Source organism: Equus caballus, chromosome 15 (assembly GCF_041296265.1).
Source record: "Equus caballus isolate H_3958 breed thoroughbred chromosome 15, TB-T2T, whole genome shotgun sequence".
NCBI classification, from domain to species: domain Eukaryota; kingdom Metazoa; phylum Chordata; class Mammalia; order Perissodactyla; family Equidae; genus Equus; species Equus caballus.
In genome coordinates, this window is record NC_091698.1 from 16,273,932 (window position 1) to 16,290,086 (window position 16,155).

The 16,155-nt window shown below is 40.8% G+C and overlaps 1 protein-coding gene across 4 annotated transcripts in view; it reads left to right on the forward strand.

Annotated features, from left to right (window-relative positions):
• The window catches only part of EDAR (ectodysplasin A receptor), a 96,461-nt gene extending 85,220 nt beyond the window's left edge, over positions 1-11,241 (forward strand). For all 4 annotated transcript variants that reach the window (XM_014730851.3, XM_014730852.3, XM_070234981.1 and 1 more), the window contains exon 12: positions 9,561-11,241. In XM_014730851.3, coding sequence (XP_014586337.1) covers positions 9,561-9,883 — 323 coding nt within the window. In that variant the 3' untranslated portion in view covers positions 9,884-11,241. The remainder of the gene's footprint in view (positions 1-9,560) is intronic.
• Positions 11,242-16,155: the final 4,914 nt, after the last annotated feature.

Sequence of the window (16,155 nt, forward strand, 5' to 3'; positions counted from 1 at the left end):
AATAAAGTGTGTTTAGTTTCCAAATATGAGAAGATTTTTCTCTTTCTCTTGTTGATTTATAGCTTGATTTCACTGTGGTAAGAAAATATACTCTATACAATTTCAATTCTTTTAAATTCTTCTGTGGAGGTTTAAGGCCTGCACTTAAAAGTTCTGTTACTGTTGGGTGTGGTGTTGTACAGACGTTGGTTGGATTCTGTTGGTTGGTGGTGGTGCTAATTTCCTCCTGGTTGTTTTCCCGGTTCCTGCGGGAGAGGTGTTGAGGCCTCAGACTGTAACTGGGGTTTGTTTCTCCCTCAGTTCTGTTTCTGTCATGTATTTTGGAGCTCTGCTGTTTGCTGCATACATACTTAGGAATGCTACTTCTTCTTGGTGGATTGACCCTTTTATCATTACATAAATGTCCCTCTCTGTCTCTGGCAGTTTCCTTTGTTCTGAAGTCTACTTTATCTGAGTTGATGGCCACTTCTGCTTTCCTTTTATTAATTTTATTTCCTTCTACATGATATATCTTTTTCCATTCTTTTACTTTCAACCTGCCTATATCATTGTAATTTCACATGACTTTCTTATAGCCAGCATAAAATTGGGTCATTTTTCTAAATCCACTCTGCCAAGCTCTGTCTCTTAATTGGTATTTATACCATTTACGTATAATGAAGCTATTCATTTGATAGAGTTTATGATTATTTTATTTTTTGCTTATTGTTTGTTGTCTCTCTTTTTCATTTCTCTGTTTTCTTTTTATAATTATTATTATTTTTAATTGAGTTAATGATAGGTTACAATCTTGTGAAATTTCAGTTGTACATTATTGTCTGTCAGTCGTGTTACAGGTGCACCACTTCACCCTTTGTGCCCACCCTCCGCCCCACCTTTCCCCTGGTAGCCACTAATCTGTTCTCTTTGTCCACATGTTTAAATTCCTCATATGAGTGGAGTCCTACAGAGATTGTCCTTCTCTATCTGGCTTATTTCACTTAACAGAATTCCCTCAAGGTCCATCCATGTTATTGCAAATGGGACGATTTTGTTCTTTTTTATGGCTCAGTAATATTCCATTGTGTATATATACCCCACATCTTCTTTATCCAATCATGTGTTGATGGGTACTTAGGTTGCTTCCACATCTTGGCTATTGTAAATAGTGCTGCAATGAACATTGGGGTGCATGGGACTTTTGGAATTGCTGACTTCAAGCTCTTTGAATAGATACCCAGTAGTGGGATAGCTGGGTCATATGGTAGTTCTATTTTTAATTTTTTGAGGAATCTCCAATCTGTTTCCCATAGTGGCTGCACCAGTTTGCATTCCCACCAGCATTGTATGAGGGTTCCTTTTTCTCCACAACCTCTCCAACATTTGTTACTATTTGTTTTAGTTATTTTTGTCATTCTAATGGGTGTAAGGTGATATCTTAGTGTAGTGTTGATTTTCAGTTCCCTGATGATCAGCGATGATGAGCATCTTTTCATGTTCCTATTGGCCATCCATATATCTTCTTTGGAGAACTGTCTCTTCATGTCTTCTGCCCATTTTTTAATCAGGTTGTTTGATTTTTTGCTGTTGAGTTGTGTGAGTTCTTTATATATTATGGATATTAAGCTTCTGTCAGATGTATTATTTGCAAATAGTTTTTCCCAGTTAGTGGGTTGTTTTTTTGTTTCAATCCTGTTTTCATTTGCCTTGAAGAAGCTCTTTAGTCTGATGAAGTCCCATTTGTTTATTCTTTCTATTGTTTCCCTTCTCTGAGAAGACATGGTGTCCAAAAAGATCCTTTTAATACTGATGTCAAAGAGTGTACTGCCTACATTTTCTTCTAGAAGCCTTATGGTTTCAGGTCTCAGCTTTAGGTCTTTGATCCATTTTGAGTTTACTTTGGTGAATGGTGAGAAAGAATGATCAATTTTCATTCTTTTACATGTGGCCTTCCAGTTTTCCCAGCACCATTTGTTGAAAAGACTTTCTTTTCTCCATTGTATGCCCTCAGCTCCTTTGTCAAAGATTAGCTGTCCATAGATGTGTGGTTTTATTTCTGGGCTTTCAATTCTGTTCTATTGATCTGTGCACCTGTTTTTGTACCAGTACCATGCTGTTTTGATTACTGTAGCTTTGTAGTATGTTTTGAAGTCAGGGATTGTGATGCCTCCAGCTGTGTTCCTTTTTCTCAGGATTGCTTTAGCAATTCAGGGTCTTTTGTTGGCCGAATGAATTTTAGGATTCTTTGTTCTATTTGTATAAAGAATGTCATTGGGATTCTGATTGGGATGGCATTGAATCTGTAGATTGCTTTAGGTAGGATGGATATTTTAACTATGTTCATTCTTCCAATCCATGTACATGGAATGTCTTTCCATCTCTTTATGTTGTCATCCATTTCTTTCAGAAAAGCCTTGTAATTTTCATTGTATAAGTCTTTCACTTCCTTAGTTAATTTCACCCCAAGGTATTTTATTCTTTTTGTAGCAATTGTGAATGGTATTGTGTTCTTTTTCTGTTAGTTCGTTATTAGAGTGTAGAAATGCTACTGATTTATGCAAATTGATTTTATACCCTGCAACTTTGCTGTAGTTGTTGATTACTTCTAAAAGTTTTCCAATGGAGTCTTTGGGGTTTTCTGTGTATAAGATCATGTCATCTGCAAACAGCGATAGTTTCAATTCTTCCCTCCCTATTTGGATTCCTTTTATTCCTTTTTCTTGCCTGATTGCTCTGGCCAGGACCTCCAGTACTATGTTAAATAAGAGTGGTGATAGAGGGCATCCTTGTCTCGTTCCTGTTTTCAGGGGGATGGTGCTCAGTTTTTGCCCATTGAGTATGATGTTGGCTATGGGATTGTCATATATGGCCTTTATTATGTTGAGGTGGTTCCCTTCTATCCCCATTTTGTTCAGAGTTTTTATCATAAATCGCTGTTGGATCTTGTCAAATGCTTTCTCTGCATCTATTGAGATGATCATGTGGTTTTTATTCCTCACTTTGTTGATGTGGTGGATCATGTTGATTGATTTGTGGATGTTGAACCATCCCTGTGTCCCTGGTATGAATCCCACCTGATCATGATATATGATCCTTTTGATGAATTGCTGAATTCTGGTTGCCAAAATTTTGTTGAGAATTTTTGCATCTATGTTCATCAGTGATATTGGCCTGTAGTTCTCTTTTTTTCCGTGCTATCCTTGTCAGGCTTTGGTATCAGCGTGATGTTGGCCTCATAGAATGTGTTAGGAAGTGTTCCATCCTCCCCAATTTTTTGGAATAGCTTGAAAAGGATAGGTATTAAATCCTCTCTGAAAGTTTTGTAGAATTACCCAGGAAAGCCATCTGGTCCTGGGGTTTTGTCCTTTGGGATGGTTTTGATGGCTGTTTCAATCTCTTTCCTTGTGATTGGTCTGTTCAAATTGTCTGCTTCTTCTTGACTAAGCTTTGGAAGATTGTAGGAGTCCAAGAATTTATCCATTTCCTCTAGGTTATCCATTTTGTTGGCATATAGTTTTTCTTAGTATTCTTTTATAATCCGTTGTATTTCTGCAGAGTCTGTTGTTATTTCTCCTCTTTCATTTCTGATTTTGTTTGTTTGAGCTTTCTCCCTTTTTTTCTTTGTAAGTCTTGCTAGGGGTTTGTCAATTTTATTTATCTTCTCAAAGAACCAGCTCTTTGTTTCATCAATCCTTTCTACTGCCTTTTTTGTTTCAATAGCATTTATTTCTGCTCTGATTTTTATTATTTCTCTCCTTCTGCTGACTTTTGGCTTTGTTTGTTCTTCTTTCTCTAGTTCAGTTAGGTGTAGTTTAAGATTGCTTATTTGGGATTTTTCTTGTTTGTTAAGATGTGCCTGTATTGTGATGAATCTTCCTCTTAATACAGCTTTTGCTGTATCCCATATGAGTTGGTATGGCATGCTATCATTTTCATTTGTCTCCAGGTATTTTTTGATTTCTTCTTTAATTTCTTCAATGATCCATTGCTTGTTCAATAGCATATTGTTTAGTCTCCACATCCTTGTGCCTTTCTCAGTTTTTTTCTTGTAATTAGTTTCTCACTTTATAGCATTATGATCAGAGAAGATGCTTGCTATTATTTCAATTTTTTTTAATTTGTAGAGGCTTGCCCTGTTTCCCAGCATATGGTCTATCCTTGAGAATGTTCCATGCGCACTTGAGAAGAACGTGTATTCTGCTGTTTTTGGATGGAGTGTTCTATATATGTCTATTAAGTCCAACTGTTTTAGCTTTTTGTTTAGCTCCACTGTTTCTTTGTTGATTTTCTGTCTGGATGATCTGTCCATTGATGTGAGTGGGGTGTTGAGGTCCCCTACTATTATTGTGTTATTTTTGATATCTTCTTTTAGTTTTGGTAATAGTTGCTTTATGAACTTTGGTGCTCCTATGTTGGGTGCATAGACATTTATAAGCGTTATTTCTTCTTGATGAAGTGTCCCTTTGATCATTATATATTGGCCCTCTATGTCTCTCTTTACCTGCCTTATCTTGAAGTCTGTTTTGTCTAAGTATTGCGACACTGCTTTCTTTTGTTTGCTATTAGCTTGGAGTATTGTCTTCCACCCCTTCACTCTGAGCCTGTGTTTGTCCTGGGAGCCGAGGTGTGTTTCCTGGAGGCAACAAATTGTTGGATCTTGTTCTTTAATCCATGTTGCCACTCTGTGTCTTTTTATTGGAGAGTTCAGTCCATTTACATTAAGGGTGAGTCTTGATGCATGAGGGCTTAATGCTGTCATTCTGTTGCTCGTTTTCCAGTTTTCCTGTGTTTCCTTTGTTTCTCGTCCTTTGTCTTTTAGCCTACCCATTGACTTCTTCAATTTCTCATGCTGGGTTTCTTAGATTTTTCCTTATTTATGTTTTGTGTCTCTGTTCTGTTTTTTAGTTTACTGGCTACCCTCAAGTTTGTATTCAGAATCTCGTGTATAATATAGTCCATTGTCTGGTGGTCTCTTACTTACTTAGCCTAGACTATTTCATTCCCTTTCCTCCTCCCCTCCTAAATTATTATTTTCATGTCTTATTCCAACTTGTGTTGTGAGTTTGTGGTTAGATTGATAAGATTGTCTTTGCTTTGGTGACTTATTTCCCTTTATCCTAATGCTATAGTTGAATATTTTCTATCCTATTCCAATTCTATCTGTCTCCCTACTCTGTGTTTTGTGACCCCTTTCTCCCTTTTTTTTCTTTTTTCAGGTATGAGAGACTTCTTGAGGATTTCGTGTAGTGGAGGTCTTGTGACTATGAAGTCCCTTAGCTTGTGTTTGTCTGGAAAAGATTTAAGTTCTCCCTCCTATCTGAAGGATATTTTTGCTGGATAGAGTATTCTTGGCTGAAGACTTTTATCCTTTAAAGTTTTGAATATGTCACTCCAATCTCTCCTAGCTTGTATGGTTTCTGTAGAGAAATCCACTGAGAGTCTGATTGGGGTTCCTTTGTAGGTTATTTTCTTCTGCCTTGCTGCCCTGAGTATTCCTTCTTTGTCATTCATTTTTGCCATTTGTACTACTATATGCCTTGCAGTAGGTCTTTTTACATTGACAAATCTAGGAGATCTGAAAGCTTCTTCCACACACATTTCTCCGTCAATCCCTAGATTTGGGAAGTTCTCTTCTATTATTTCGTTGAGCACACTTTCTGCTCCATTTTCCTTTTCCACGCCCTCAGGAATTCCGATTATTCTTAAGTTGCATTTTCTCATTGAATCTGCTATTTCTCGGAGATTTTCTTCAGTTTTTGTAATTCTTAGTTCTCTTTCTTCCTCTGTCGGGAGCCATTCAGCCTGTCTATCTTCGATTATGCTAACTTGCTCCTCTATGGTGTCTACACGTGCATTCAGGGAATCCATATTCTGTTTTATCTGATCCATTGTATTTTTCATCTCTAGAATTTCTGATTGGTTCTTCTTTATAGTTTCAATCTCTTTTGTGAAGTGACTCCAGAACTCTTTGACTTGTTTCTCCATATTTCCCTTTACCTCATTGAGTTTTTTGATGATAGCTACTCTGAACTCATTTTCACTTAGTTTACCTAGTTCCAAGTCCTCAGGACATACTTCTGTGTTTTTATTGTTTTCTCTGTGCACTGGAGCTTTTATAAATTGCTGGATGGTAGAGGAGCGGTTTTTGCACATGATGCTATTATTCAGTTGCAGTTACACCCTGTCACCACTAGATGGGGGTTGAGAACCGTGTGTTCTGAGCCCTCCACCTTCAGCTGCGATGGTGGCACACAGTGTGGGTGGGGGGAGGAGGGGCACTTTCTCTTGCGTGCCAACCTGGATTCTGATCAGATCTCGCTCTCTGGTCTCCTGGGGCCCTGGCTTGATGGGGTCCCCCCATGCGAAAGTTTTCCCCTGTTAGAGGGTTTCTGCTGCATGGGCGGTGGGAGTCCTGGATGATCCCATGGATGCGTGGCCCCTCCCTTGCTCCTTCCCTTACCAGCAGCAGCGATCCCAGTCTCTAGGGGAGGGAGCGAAGTTCTCTCTTACCCTGTTCCAACTCCTCCAAGGGTGGCTCCAGCTTCTCCACCCTCCGTCATTTGGCTGCTGTGGATCTCTGACAATTTCTGTTATTAGGATTTTTTTTTGGTTGGAAAGCAGTTGCTCTTTTTGGTTGTAATTTGGAGGGGAGAGAGTCCTGCGTGAGCTCACACTGCCATGTTGCTGATGTCACTCGCTCAAAAGTCCCATTTCTCTCTTTTCTTTTTCCTGCTTTCCTTTGGGTCCTTTGAACATATTTTAGAAATCCATTTTGATGCCAGCCCCATGGCCGAGTGGTTAAGTTCCCGTGCTCTCCTTCGGAGGCCCAGGTTTTCACCAGTTTGAATCCTGGGTGCAGACATGGCACCACTTGGCAAGCCATGCTGAGGTGGCATCCCACATGCCACAACTAGAAGGACCCACAACTAAAAATACACAGCTATGTCCCAGGGGGCTTTGGGAGAAAAAATAGAAAAATAAAATCTTAAAAAAAAACCCAAGAAATCCATTTTGATTTTTTTTAGTGATGTATTTGATGTATTTTGAGTGCATCTTTTCCCACAGCTATTTTAGTCGTTTCTTTAGGTGTTATGTATACATAACTTATCACAGTCTACTGGTGTAATCATTTTACTAGTTTGAGTAAAGTATAAAAAATTTATCTCCCTTTATGTTCTTTCTGTTTATAGTTGTCTTAAATATTATCTTAGTATTTTCCCTATATGTTGTCTTAAATATTTGTCTTAAATATTTCCTTGATCTATATTTAGAACTACATCAGTTGCATCAATTGGCAAACATAATTCAGAAACCTTAAAAGGAAAAGAAAACCTATTGTATTTTCCCAAAATCTTGCTTGGTTTCATTCTTTTGTCATTCCTCTCTGTTTAGAGATTTCCTTTAGTCATTCTTTTAGAGTAGGTCTGCTGGTGACACATTCTCTTAGTTTTTCTTCATCCTGAGAATGTCTACGTTTCCCCTCCTTCTTGAAGGATATTTTCACTGGGTATGGGGTACTGGGTTGACAGTTTTTTCCTTTGAGTATGTGAACATACTATGCCACTTCCCTCTGGCCTTCAGTTTTCTGATAAGAAATGCACTGTCATTCTGATTACTTTTCCCCTATAGGTAAGGTGTTGGTTTTCTCCAATTGTGTTCAAGATTTCTTTGTCTTCAGTTTTCAGAAGTTTATTTATGATGTGTCTTGATATGAATTTATGTTTATCCTGTTTGGAGTTTTCTCAGCTTCTTAAATCTGTAGACTTATGTCTCTTGCCAGGTTTGGGAATTTTTCAGCTATTATTTCTTTCTTCAGCCCCATTCTCTTTCTCCTCTCCTTCTAGGACTCCATGACACAAATGTGAGATCTTTTATTATAGCCCCACAGGTCCCTGGGGCTCTGTGTTTTTCAATTTATTTTATCTCTGTTCAGATTGGGTAATTTCTGTTCTATTATCCAGCTCACTAATTCTTTCCTCTGTCTTTATTCTGCCATTGAGCATATCTACTGAGCTTTTTATCTTGATTATTGTATTTTTCAGTTCTAACATTTTCATTTGGTTCCTCTTTATATTTTCTATCTTTTGCAAAGGCTTTCTATTTTTTCGTTTGTTTCAAGCATGTCTGTAGTTACTTGTTAAAGTGTTTTTATCATGGTTTCTTTAAAATCTTTGTCAGATAATTCTAACATCTCTTCATCTCAGTGTTAACATCTATTGATTGATTGTCTTTTTTTATTCACTTGAAATCTTCCTGGTTCTTGGTATGATGAGTTTCTATTGAAACTGGACTGTTTTATGTCGTGTTTTGAGACTCTGGGTCTTATTTAAACTTTTTGTTGCAGCCAGCTTCCTCCAATACCTCTGTGGCAGGGGAAGGAGGTGCTGCCTTGTTGCTGCCGGGTGGAGGCAGATGTCCAAGTTATCACTTAGCTTCCATTGACACCTGAGCAGGACCTTCTTTTTATTGCTGCTTCAGGGTGGGAGAATCTTTCTCCCAGTGGTCTCCACTGACATCACGTGGTGGGGAGGCTTGCTACTGGCCAGTGATGAGAGAGTCCAGGCTCCCTGCTTGGCCTTCCGTGACTCCACCCTGATACCGTGTTACAGCCTACTGAGGATGGACATCCAGGCCCCCCATTCAGCTTTGCTGACCTTGGTAGGGTCGGGGCCATAGTTTTTTCTGTGGTATTTGGCTGTAATAAAGCGGTTATTGTCTAAGTGTTTTCCTCTTGCTAAGCTTCTCTTTTCTTTCTGCTTTAGCTAGAGCGAGCAGGCTTTTGTTGGGGCTATTTTTGTTTGTTATTGTTGGTATTTCTGGATTGCTAAAATCTTCAGCTCCGTGTCTGGGATAATGAAGTAAAAGAAAACCAAAGGAGCTCACACTGTGTCACTGTGCCAGGCCTGAGGTTCCTGGCAGTCTGTCTTTTCTCTCCACTTTCCAGAGCCCTGTATGTTTGCTTTATACATGGTGTCCAGAGGTTTTCAGTGTACTTATGAGGAGGAATAGGGAAAAGCATGTCAACTCCATCTTCCAGAAGTGAAAATACATCAATTTTTTAAAAAATGCTTGTAGGTGAGTCTAATGTATAGCAAAGACTGAGAACCATTAGACCACAGAGGTGGCAGTAACTTGGTCCAGATAACACCAACTTTGGGCTGTCTTTGAGAGCATCCTTCATAAAGGTGACTACTGTCATCATAAAGGGAAATGATACCATCCATTTAACCCCCTCCTCAGCCCAGCTCCATTTAAGGCATGGTTACCAAACTAAGCGTAGCCAATATCAAAGGCTTTGGTGGTTGCTTAAAATGGTCTTGAGGGGATTACGATAACAGTCAGCATGGTGGTTATTTTTCCTAGTAGAAAAGGGGCTATTATTGGGATTAGGGCTCATAAAAAGCCTCCTAATGTGGTGGCAAAGTCCAGTGTTGTTCACCTTAAGCTATGCATTTATTTTGTGTGGTGTTCCACATCTGTGGTTTTTTTTTTTTTTACAAATTTTTTTTAAAGATTTAAAAAATAATTTTTAATGGTGTTTTCTGTTGACTGCCGTTTGTGACATCTGACTGTCTCTGCAGGTCTCAGCCCCACAGAGCTGCCATTTGATTGTCTCGAAAAGACAAGCCGAATGCTCAGCTCCACGTACAACTCTGAGAAGGCTGTTGTGAAAACGTGGCGCCATCTCGCCGAGAGCTTTGGACTGAAGAGGGATGAGATTGGGGGCATGACAGATGGCATGCAACTCTTTGACCGCATCAGCACCGCAGGCTACAGCATCCCAGAGCTGCTCACAAAACTGGTGCAAATAGAGCGGCTGGATGCCGTGGAGTCCTTGTGTGCAGACATACTGGAGTGGGCTGGGGTCGTGCCACCTGCCTCCCAGCCACCCATTACACCCTGAGGACAGCCTGTGGACTGTCCTCCCTGGGGTGCACCAAGGATCTAATGAGGGCTCTGGAGCTGTGAGCAGTGCCAACAGACTGCCAAGAATCAAGGCTTTTTCTCCTATGTCACCTAAGGCTTGGAATGTCTTAGGCTATTCCAAGGAACAAGAGGAATGAGGCCTGTCTTCCAAACTAACCAAAGGTAAGAGATTAGAGCTGGGCTACTCCTAGCTACCCACTGGTACCTCACCAGGCAGAATGAATGTTTACTCAGCCAGCCAGTCAGCCTACCAAGAACTCTGTCAGGGGACATTGTTGGGTTCTCAAATGAACCAAACATGTGGAGATTACAGAGGTGAAGAATCTGGTCCCTGTCTTTAAGGAGTTTACAACCCAGTGAGAGAGAGAAGACGTGTGCAAACCACTTTGCTAGAAGGCATCAAGCAATCTGAATGAGGAGACGTTAGAAAATGTAATGAAAATTCTGAGAGAGGGAGATGCCTTCCCACTAGAGCAATGAAGGAGGGAATGCTCGTGAAGAAAGGAGCTCAAAAGTTTGGTACAAAGGCCAGAAAATACAGATACCCCACTCCATGTATTGTTTCAGGTTCAGTACAAGTCTGTTAATATCCTAAGTGGCTTCATTAGGATAACTTTGCCTGTTCTTGAGGTTTTCCATGTTCCTACAGCCCTCTAGTCACTAATTCAAGAGCTCACTCTATCGCCTGCTTGTGTTACTGATATGCAAGTTGTGCATTTGTCCAATCAAGCAGACCTGTGTGGTAGCCAATGACACTTACTGCATGAGTCCTAGGCCTGGGAATACAATGGTTTTGTATTGCACATCAATTGCCTTCAACTCTCATTCTTAGTCAGATTTGACCCCTTTCGAGCAGCTATTGCTGCCCAAGGACACAAGTCATTAAGTTATGTGTTAGGCTATTTTTGCTTCAAAGAGAAATGGGTGGTCAACTCTGCTTAGAAAGGAAAGTGATGACTTCCTAAGAGGTCAGCCATGTATAATTGTAGATTTGCAGAGTATCCAAGTCTTGTGGGTGAGCCTCATGGGGTGGGGGTTTCACTCCAGCCTCCTGAGCCAGTCAGGGAAAGGGGAGCCCTGCAGTACAGGGAGAGCCTGGGCATGGAGTCCAGGGACCTGGTTCGAGTTGTGCCAACTTGGGCCATTTTCTTCTCCCTCCCTAGCCCTCAATTTCTATCCTGCAAGTGAGAGCTTAGTCTCTGATTCTATAATCAGGAAAAGTAAGAATCAGGGGAGCAAAATGGAAATTGAGCTCCTTGAAATGCCAGGCCTTCAAAGGCACTCCATGTGAATACAGTGTGAGTATCAAGTAAAATGGGAATAAAAACAGAAAAACTCAGATTGGGAGTGTTCATAGTAACTGCAATTGTTTGGCACATGTTTAGAGATAAAGTTAATGAACTGGCATTGTTATTGGCAAATTCTCTCACTACACCTGCAGTTGCCAAGAGCTTGGGAGCCAGGATGGTGAGCATCCCGGAGGTTAGAGTTCGCTGCTGAGCTGACAGGGCTGACCATGGGTGTCACGACATTAACCTGTCCCTGCCTTGTAAAGCAATGTTTTCAAATTGACGAGTCACATGACTGAGCAACGCCCTGGGGGAGGAAATCAGTCATGTCTTTAAAGCCAACAAAGTTTCCCACCAATGAATGTAGAACGTACTGTGATAGGATCATGATTGGGTCCTGAATATTTAATATCACTTACTGTGTCTGTTTGCTGCTGTTTTTCAGAATCTATTAGGTATATATCCTGCGAGCTAAATACTCCACAGCAAACCTTAATTATCCTTTTAATCCCTCTTTGAAATCCTACAGTGCCTCTTTCCCCTGCTTTGTGATAATGATGATGAAAGTCTCCCCTTTAATTAGACTGCAAATGTCTCATGTGATGAGCATGCCGTTACAGGATAACAGCTTGCAGCTTCTTTAGAACAATGTTTTCAGGGAAGGAACAGGGGTGGCTGTTCTCTGGCCCCGGAGGTTTGCCTTATTTCACACTGTTAGAATTCTGGGGCCCGAGGTACAGCCAGCATTAGACCATGTTCCGTTGACTCTTAGCCTGCCATTTTTAGGGAGCTAGTCCTTATAGACTTACCAATTCCTTTGTCATTTACTTGTTTGGAAACAAATCACGGAAAGCTTTACTCTGATGAGCTGTAGGCTGCATTATGGAATTCAAATCAGTGAGACTGTAATGATCATCACTGACCGAAGCTGGGACCCCACCCTGCTGTTTTATACGGAGACGGTCAGTATTTTGCTATATTTAAAAACATTTAGAAACACCCCAGGCTAGAGCTGTGGCCTTAGCAAATGAAGTTTAATTGTCAATATTTTTGTCTAATTCTGTATATATAACTTATTATATTTTACAATTTCAATAAACAAACTAATAAAAAAGAGATCTACAGATGCTACACTGTGAGCTCTTTGTGTGTGGTGGGACAGGGTGGGGGAGGGGGCAGATGAGTGGAGAAGGTTCTGATTGCTCTGTTCCTGGCTTTTGCACTGTGTATGATGAGACTGTAAGATTGGGACCAGCCAGATATGAATTGCCTAAAATGTTATGGCCTGGGCCATGCATTCAACAGAAGCAAGCATTACAATGAGGTCATGTAAAAAACACCGGGAGCGTTGCTTTACAAGTTGCCATCATTAGTTTGTAAGGCATTGTATCACTTAGCTACCATGATGTAATGTACCATCCCAAAATTCAGTGGCTTAAAGCAACAGTCATTTTATTATTACATCTCAGGGGTCAGTAGGGGTGCTAGCTGTCCTAGGTTGGGCCCGGTTGGATGTGGCTCAGCTGTGCCTCTGCCTGCTGGCATACTTTAACTAGAGTAGCTCTGCTCCACTGTCTCTCCTTCTCCTCCTCCAACCAGTTCTCTAGCTTACGCATGCCTTCATTGTGGCATTGGCAAGTGCAAAATGAGCAGAAACGCAGAAAGTTTCTTCAGGCCTAGGCTCAAAACTGGCATGCTGTCACTTCTAGCTCATTCTATTGGCCAAAGTAAGTTCTGCAGCCAACCCCATCTGTATGAGGAACTGCGAAGTCAAATAGCAAAAGGTAAACAATTGGGACAGATAAAGCAAATGTCCATAGGTATATGAGTTTCCCTGTGGCTGCTCTAATAAATTACCACAAATCTAGTGGTTTAAAGCATCACACATTTATGATCTTAGAGTTCTGCAGGTCAGAAGTCCTAAAATCAAGTTTTCAGCGGGGTTGTGTTCCTTGCAGAGACTTTAGAAGTGAATCTGTTTCCTGTGTCAACACAAATAACCCGTAATCAATCTATAAATCAAAATTGGGGTGAGTTATTATGAGCCAGATCTGAGGACTAGCCTGGGGCCTTCCTTCCCCAAGGAAGGAATGGCACCAAAGACGTGGGATGTACAGAGTGGTTTGCATACTGTATAGAACAAGAGCTTACATCACATATGATAGGAATGTTCCTTTTACAATTGTCATGAGATGCTTAGCTGGCACAACAGGTCAGTGGTCACAAGGTGACCACAGCAGGTGGGTAACTAATCCTGTTCCCAGGAAGAGATGCTTATCCTTAAAGAAATGCCGATATGGGGGGAAGCTACATCCTTATCTTTAAGGGCATTGTTCTTGTCTTTGGGACATGGTAAATGTTTAAAGCAGATGTATAATGCATGCTCAACAGGCCACATAGGTCCTTTTGGAAAAACAAGGTCAGGCCGAATCAGTTTTAACCCAAATGTCTTCCTCATATACTCCAATATAGCCTATTGTTTTTTATTTATTTATCGCTTGCCTTTTCTAACTTCTAGTGTCTGTCCATATTCCTTGGCTCATGGCTCCCTTCCATCTTCCAAGCCAGCAATCACATTGCTCCAACCTCTGCTTCCACTATGACAGCTCCTCTCTGACTCTCACCCTCCTGCTTCCCTCTTTCCCTTTTAAGGACCCTTGCAATTACACTGGGCCCACCCAGATAATCCAGGATAATCTCTTCATTTCAAGATCATTAATTTAACCACCTCTGCAAAGTATCTTTGCCACGTAAAGTCACATACTCACAGGTTCTGGCAGTTAGGAGGTGGATATCTTTGAAGGGCCATTGTTCTGCTGACCACAGTAAGTATGTGAATGGTTGTGGACTATAACAATGGAACAACATCAGAAGAAGCACTCTGCCAAAGGGTACTTTCCAGCTAGGTCTATTTTATCATGTAGGTAAAATGTAAACCGCAGTAGCTGCCTCTTGCTGGGGCCTGAGAGAGAGGAGGGACAGGCCGTCCGCAGGTGCTCAGCGACAAGGGCTCCACTGGCCTGCCCTCCGGCTCCTCTCCAGCTGGGAAACACAAGCTCTGCGCTCCTCCACCTCCATCCCCAGTGGTCCAGAGGGGATGTGGCAGAGTCACATGAGCCCCTCAGTTTGAATTTGAGAGTATCTCTTTATTCAAATCTTAATCAGACTTTTAAAAAAATTTCTAGCAAATCATTCACTTTGGCAACAATGATGGATTTGAATCCTAAATGAATTATTGGCTTTGCATACAACCAGCACCCAAGCTGTATTTTGCTGTTCAGTCAATGCATTGGGGCCCTGCAAATACTTCTTGCATTTTGTAGTAAAAAGTTAAAGTCCTGATACCTCTTCCCATACAGCATGTTGGAGTGTTTTATAAACTAGGAAAATCTGGAAACAGTACAATCATTGCCTTAAAAAGCCACTTTTGAGGGTTGGAGGAGTCCTTCTCAGCTACACGTTCTGGTGCCGTGACACCTTGTGAGAAGTCGAAGTTTTGTAGGTATTTCATTTGTTAAAACCCAGCAGAGAGATAACCAGAGGGCAAAAATGGAGGGAGAAGATTTAAAATCATTTCCCTGAGGGTCACCCTGAGCCTGGCTTGTCATTCAAACCAAAAGCATCTAGTGGTTCCAATTAAACAAGGTTATTCATGTTCTTTTCTTCCTTATTTTCATAGAGCCAATGAGCATCCTGTACACAGGATGACTACTTCACTTAGAGAAAATGCTCCTATTCACCCACAGTCACCTGCCTTGAACTCCTCTAAGAGACTGTCAAGTCATTTCTCTATGCTTGAGTCTTCTCATCTATAAATGGAGATAATAGTATTATGTTGCTTTTAGTATTGTTGTGAGAATTAAATTAGATAATAATTATAAAATACTCGATCTGGCACATGATAAATTTCAATAAATGTTAGCTATCATCACATTATTATTATCTCATCTTGAAGGTGTGGAAGCTAATAAGCTAGCTGCAGAGAATTTTCTAAATGGAATTCAGATAGGAAGATGATTATAAGGCTTACAATGATTACTGCTAGGAGAACTATTACTACTAGGAGAAATATGAATATACGAGAGAAAAGAGGACGTCAGTCCAATCAGAGAAAATGCTGGTGTGCAGATTTCTGCTGTCCATGGTGGGGACCTGGAGAAGGGGCAGCAAGCTCCCCAGAGCAGAGGCCAGCGACCTTACACCAGGAGGAGGCCTGTGCCTCTGGGCCCTGGAGCTGCTCTGCTTGGATTGATGACACCCTGAGGAAGAGGTGAAGGGGTCTCTCATAATGCAGAGATGGGATTGGCTTGTAAACCATCTACCTGAACATCATAGATAACTAATGTTAACTGATGTTGATACCTAAGAACAAAGGAAACATCTTTCAACTCATCTGCAATTCAAACTTTAGTATATATTACAGATAAAAGAGAGCACTTCAGAGCTACAGGACATCAAAAAAGTCTGCATGACACTTTCTGAAGTTCAAGTTAAAGGGGCTGTAGGCTTTTACTCAGTAAACACTTCAGGATTAGTGTAATAAAATTATCAAAACTCCTCCTTTATGTTAGTAGGAGCTTTTAAAATGTAACTCCTTACAGGACCAGCCCCATGGCCAAGTGGCTAAGTTTGCACACCCTGCTTCGGTGGCCCAGGGTTTCACCAATTCGGATGCTGGGCACTGACATGACACAACTCATCAGGCCATGTTGAGGCAGTGTCACACACACCACAACTAGAAGGACCCACAACTAAAAATATACAACTATGTACTGGGGCTTTGGGGAGAAAAAAGAAGAAGCTTGGCAACAGATGTTAGCTCAGGGCCAATCTTTCAAAAGAAAAAGAAAGCATGGGAAGCCAGCAGAGGAGTAACTAGGATTGCTCAAAAACAATTAAAATTAAAATTAAAAAGGACTCAAAATAAAGATGGTGGCATAAGCAGACTCTGAACTCACCT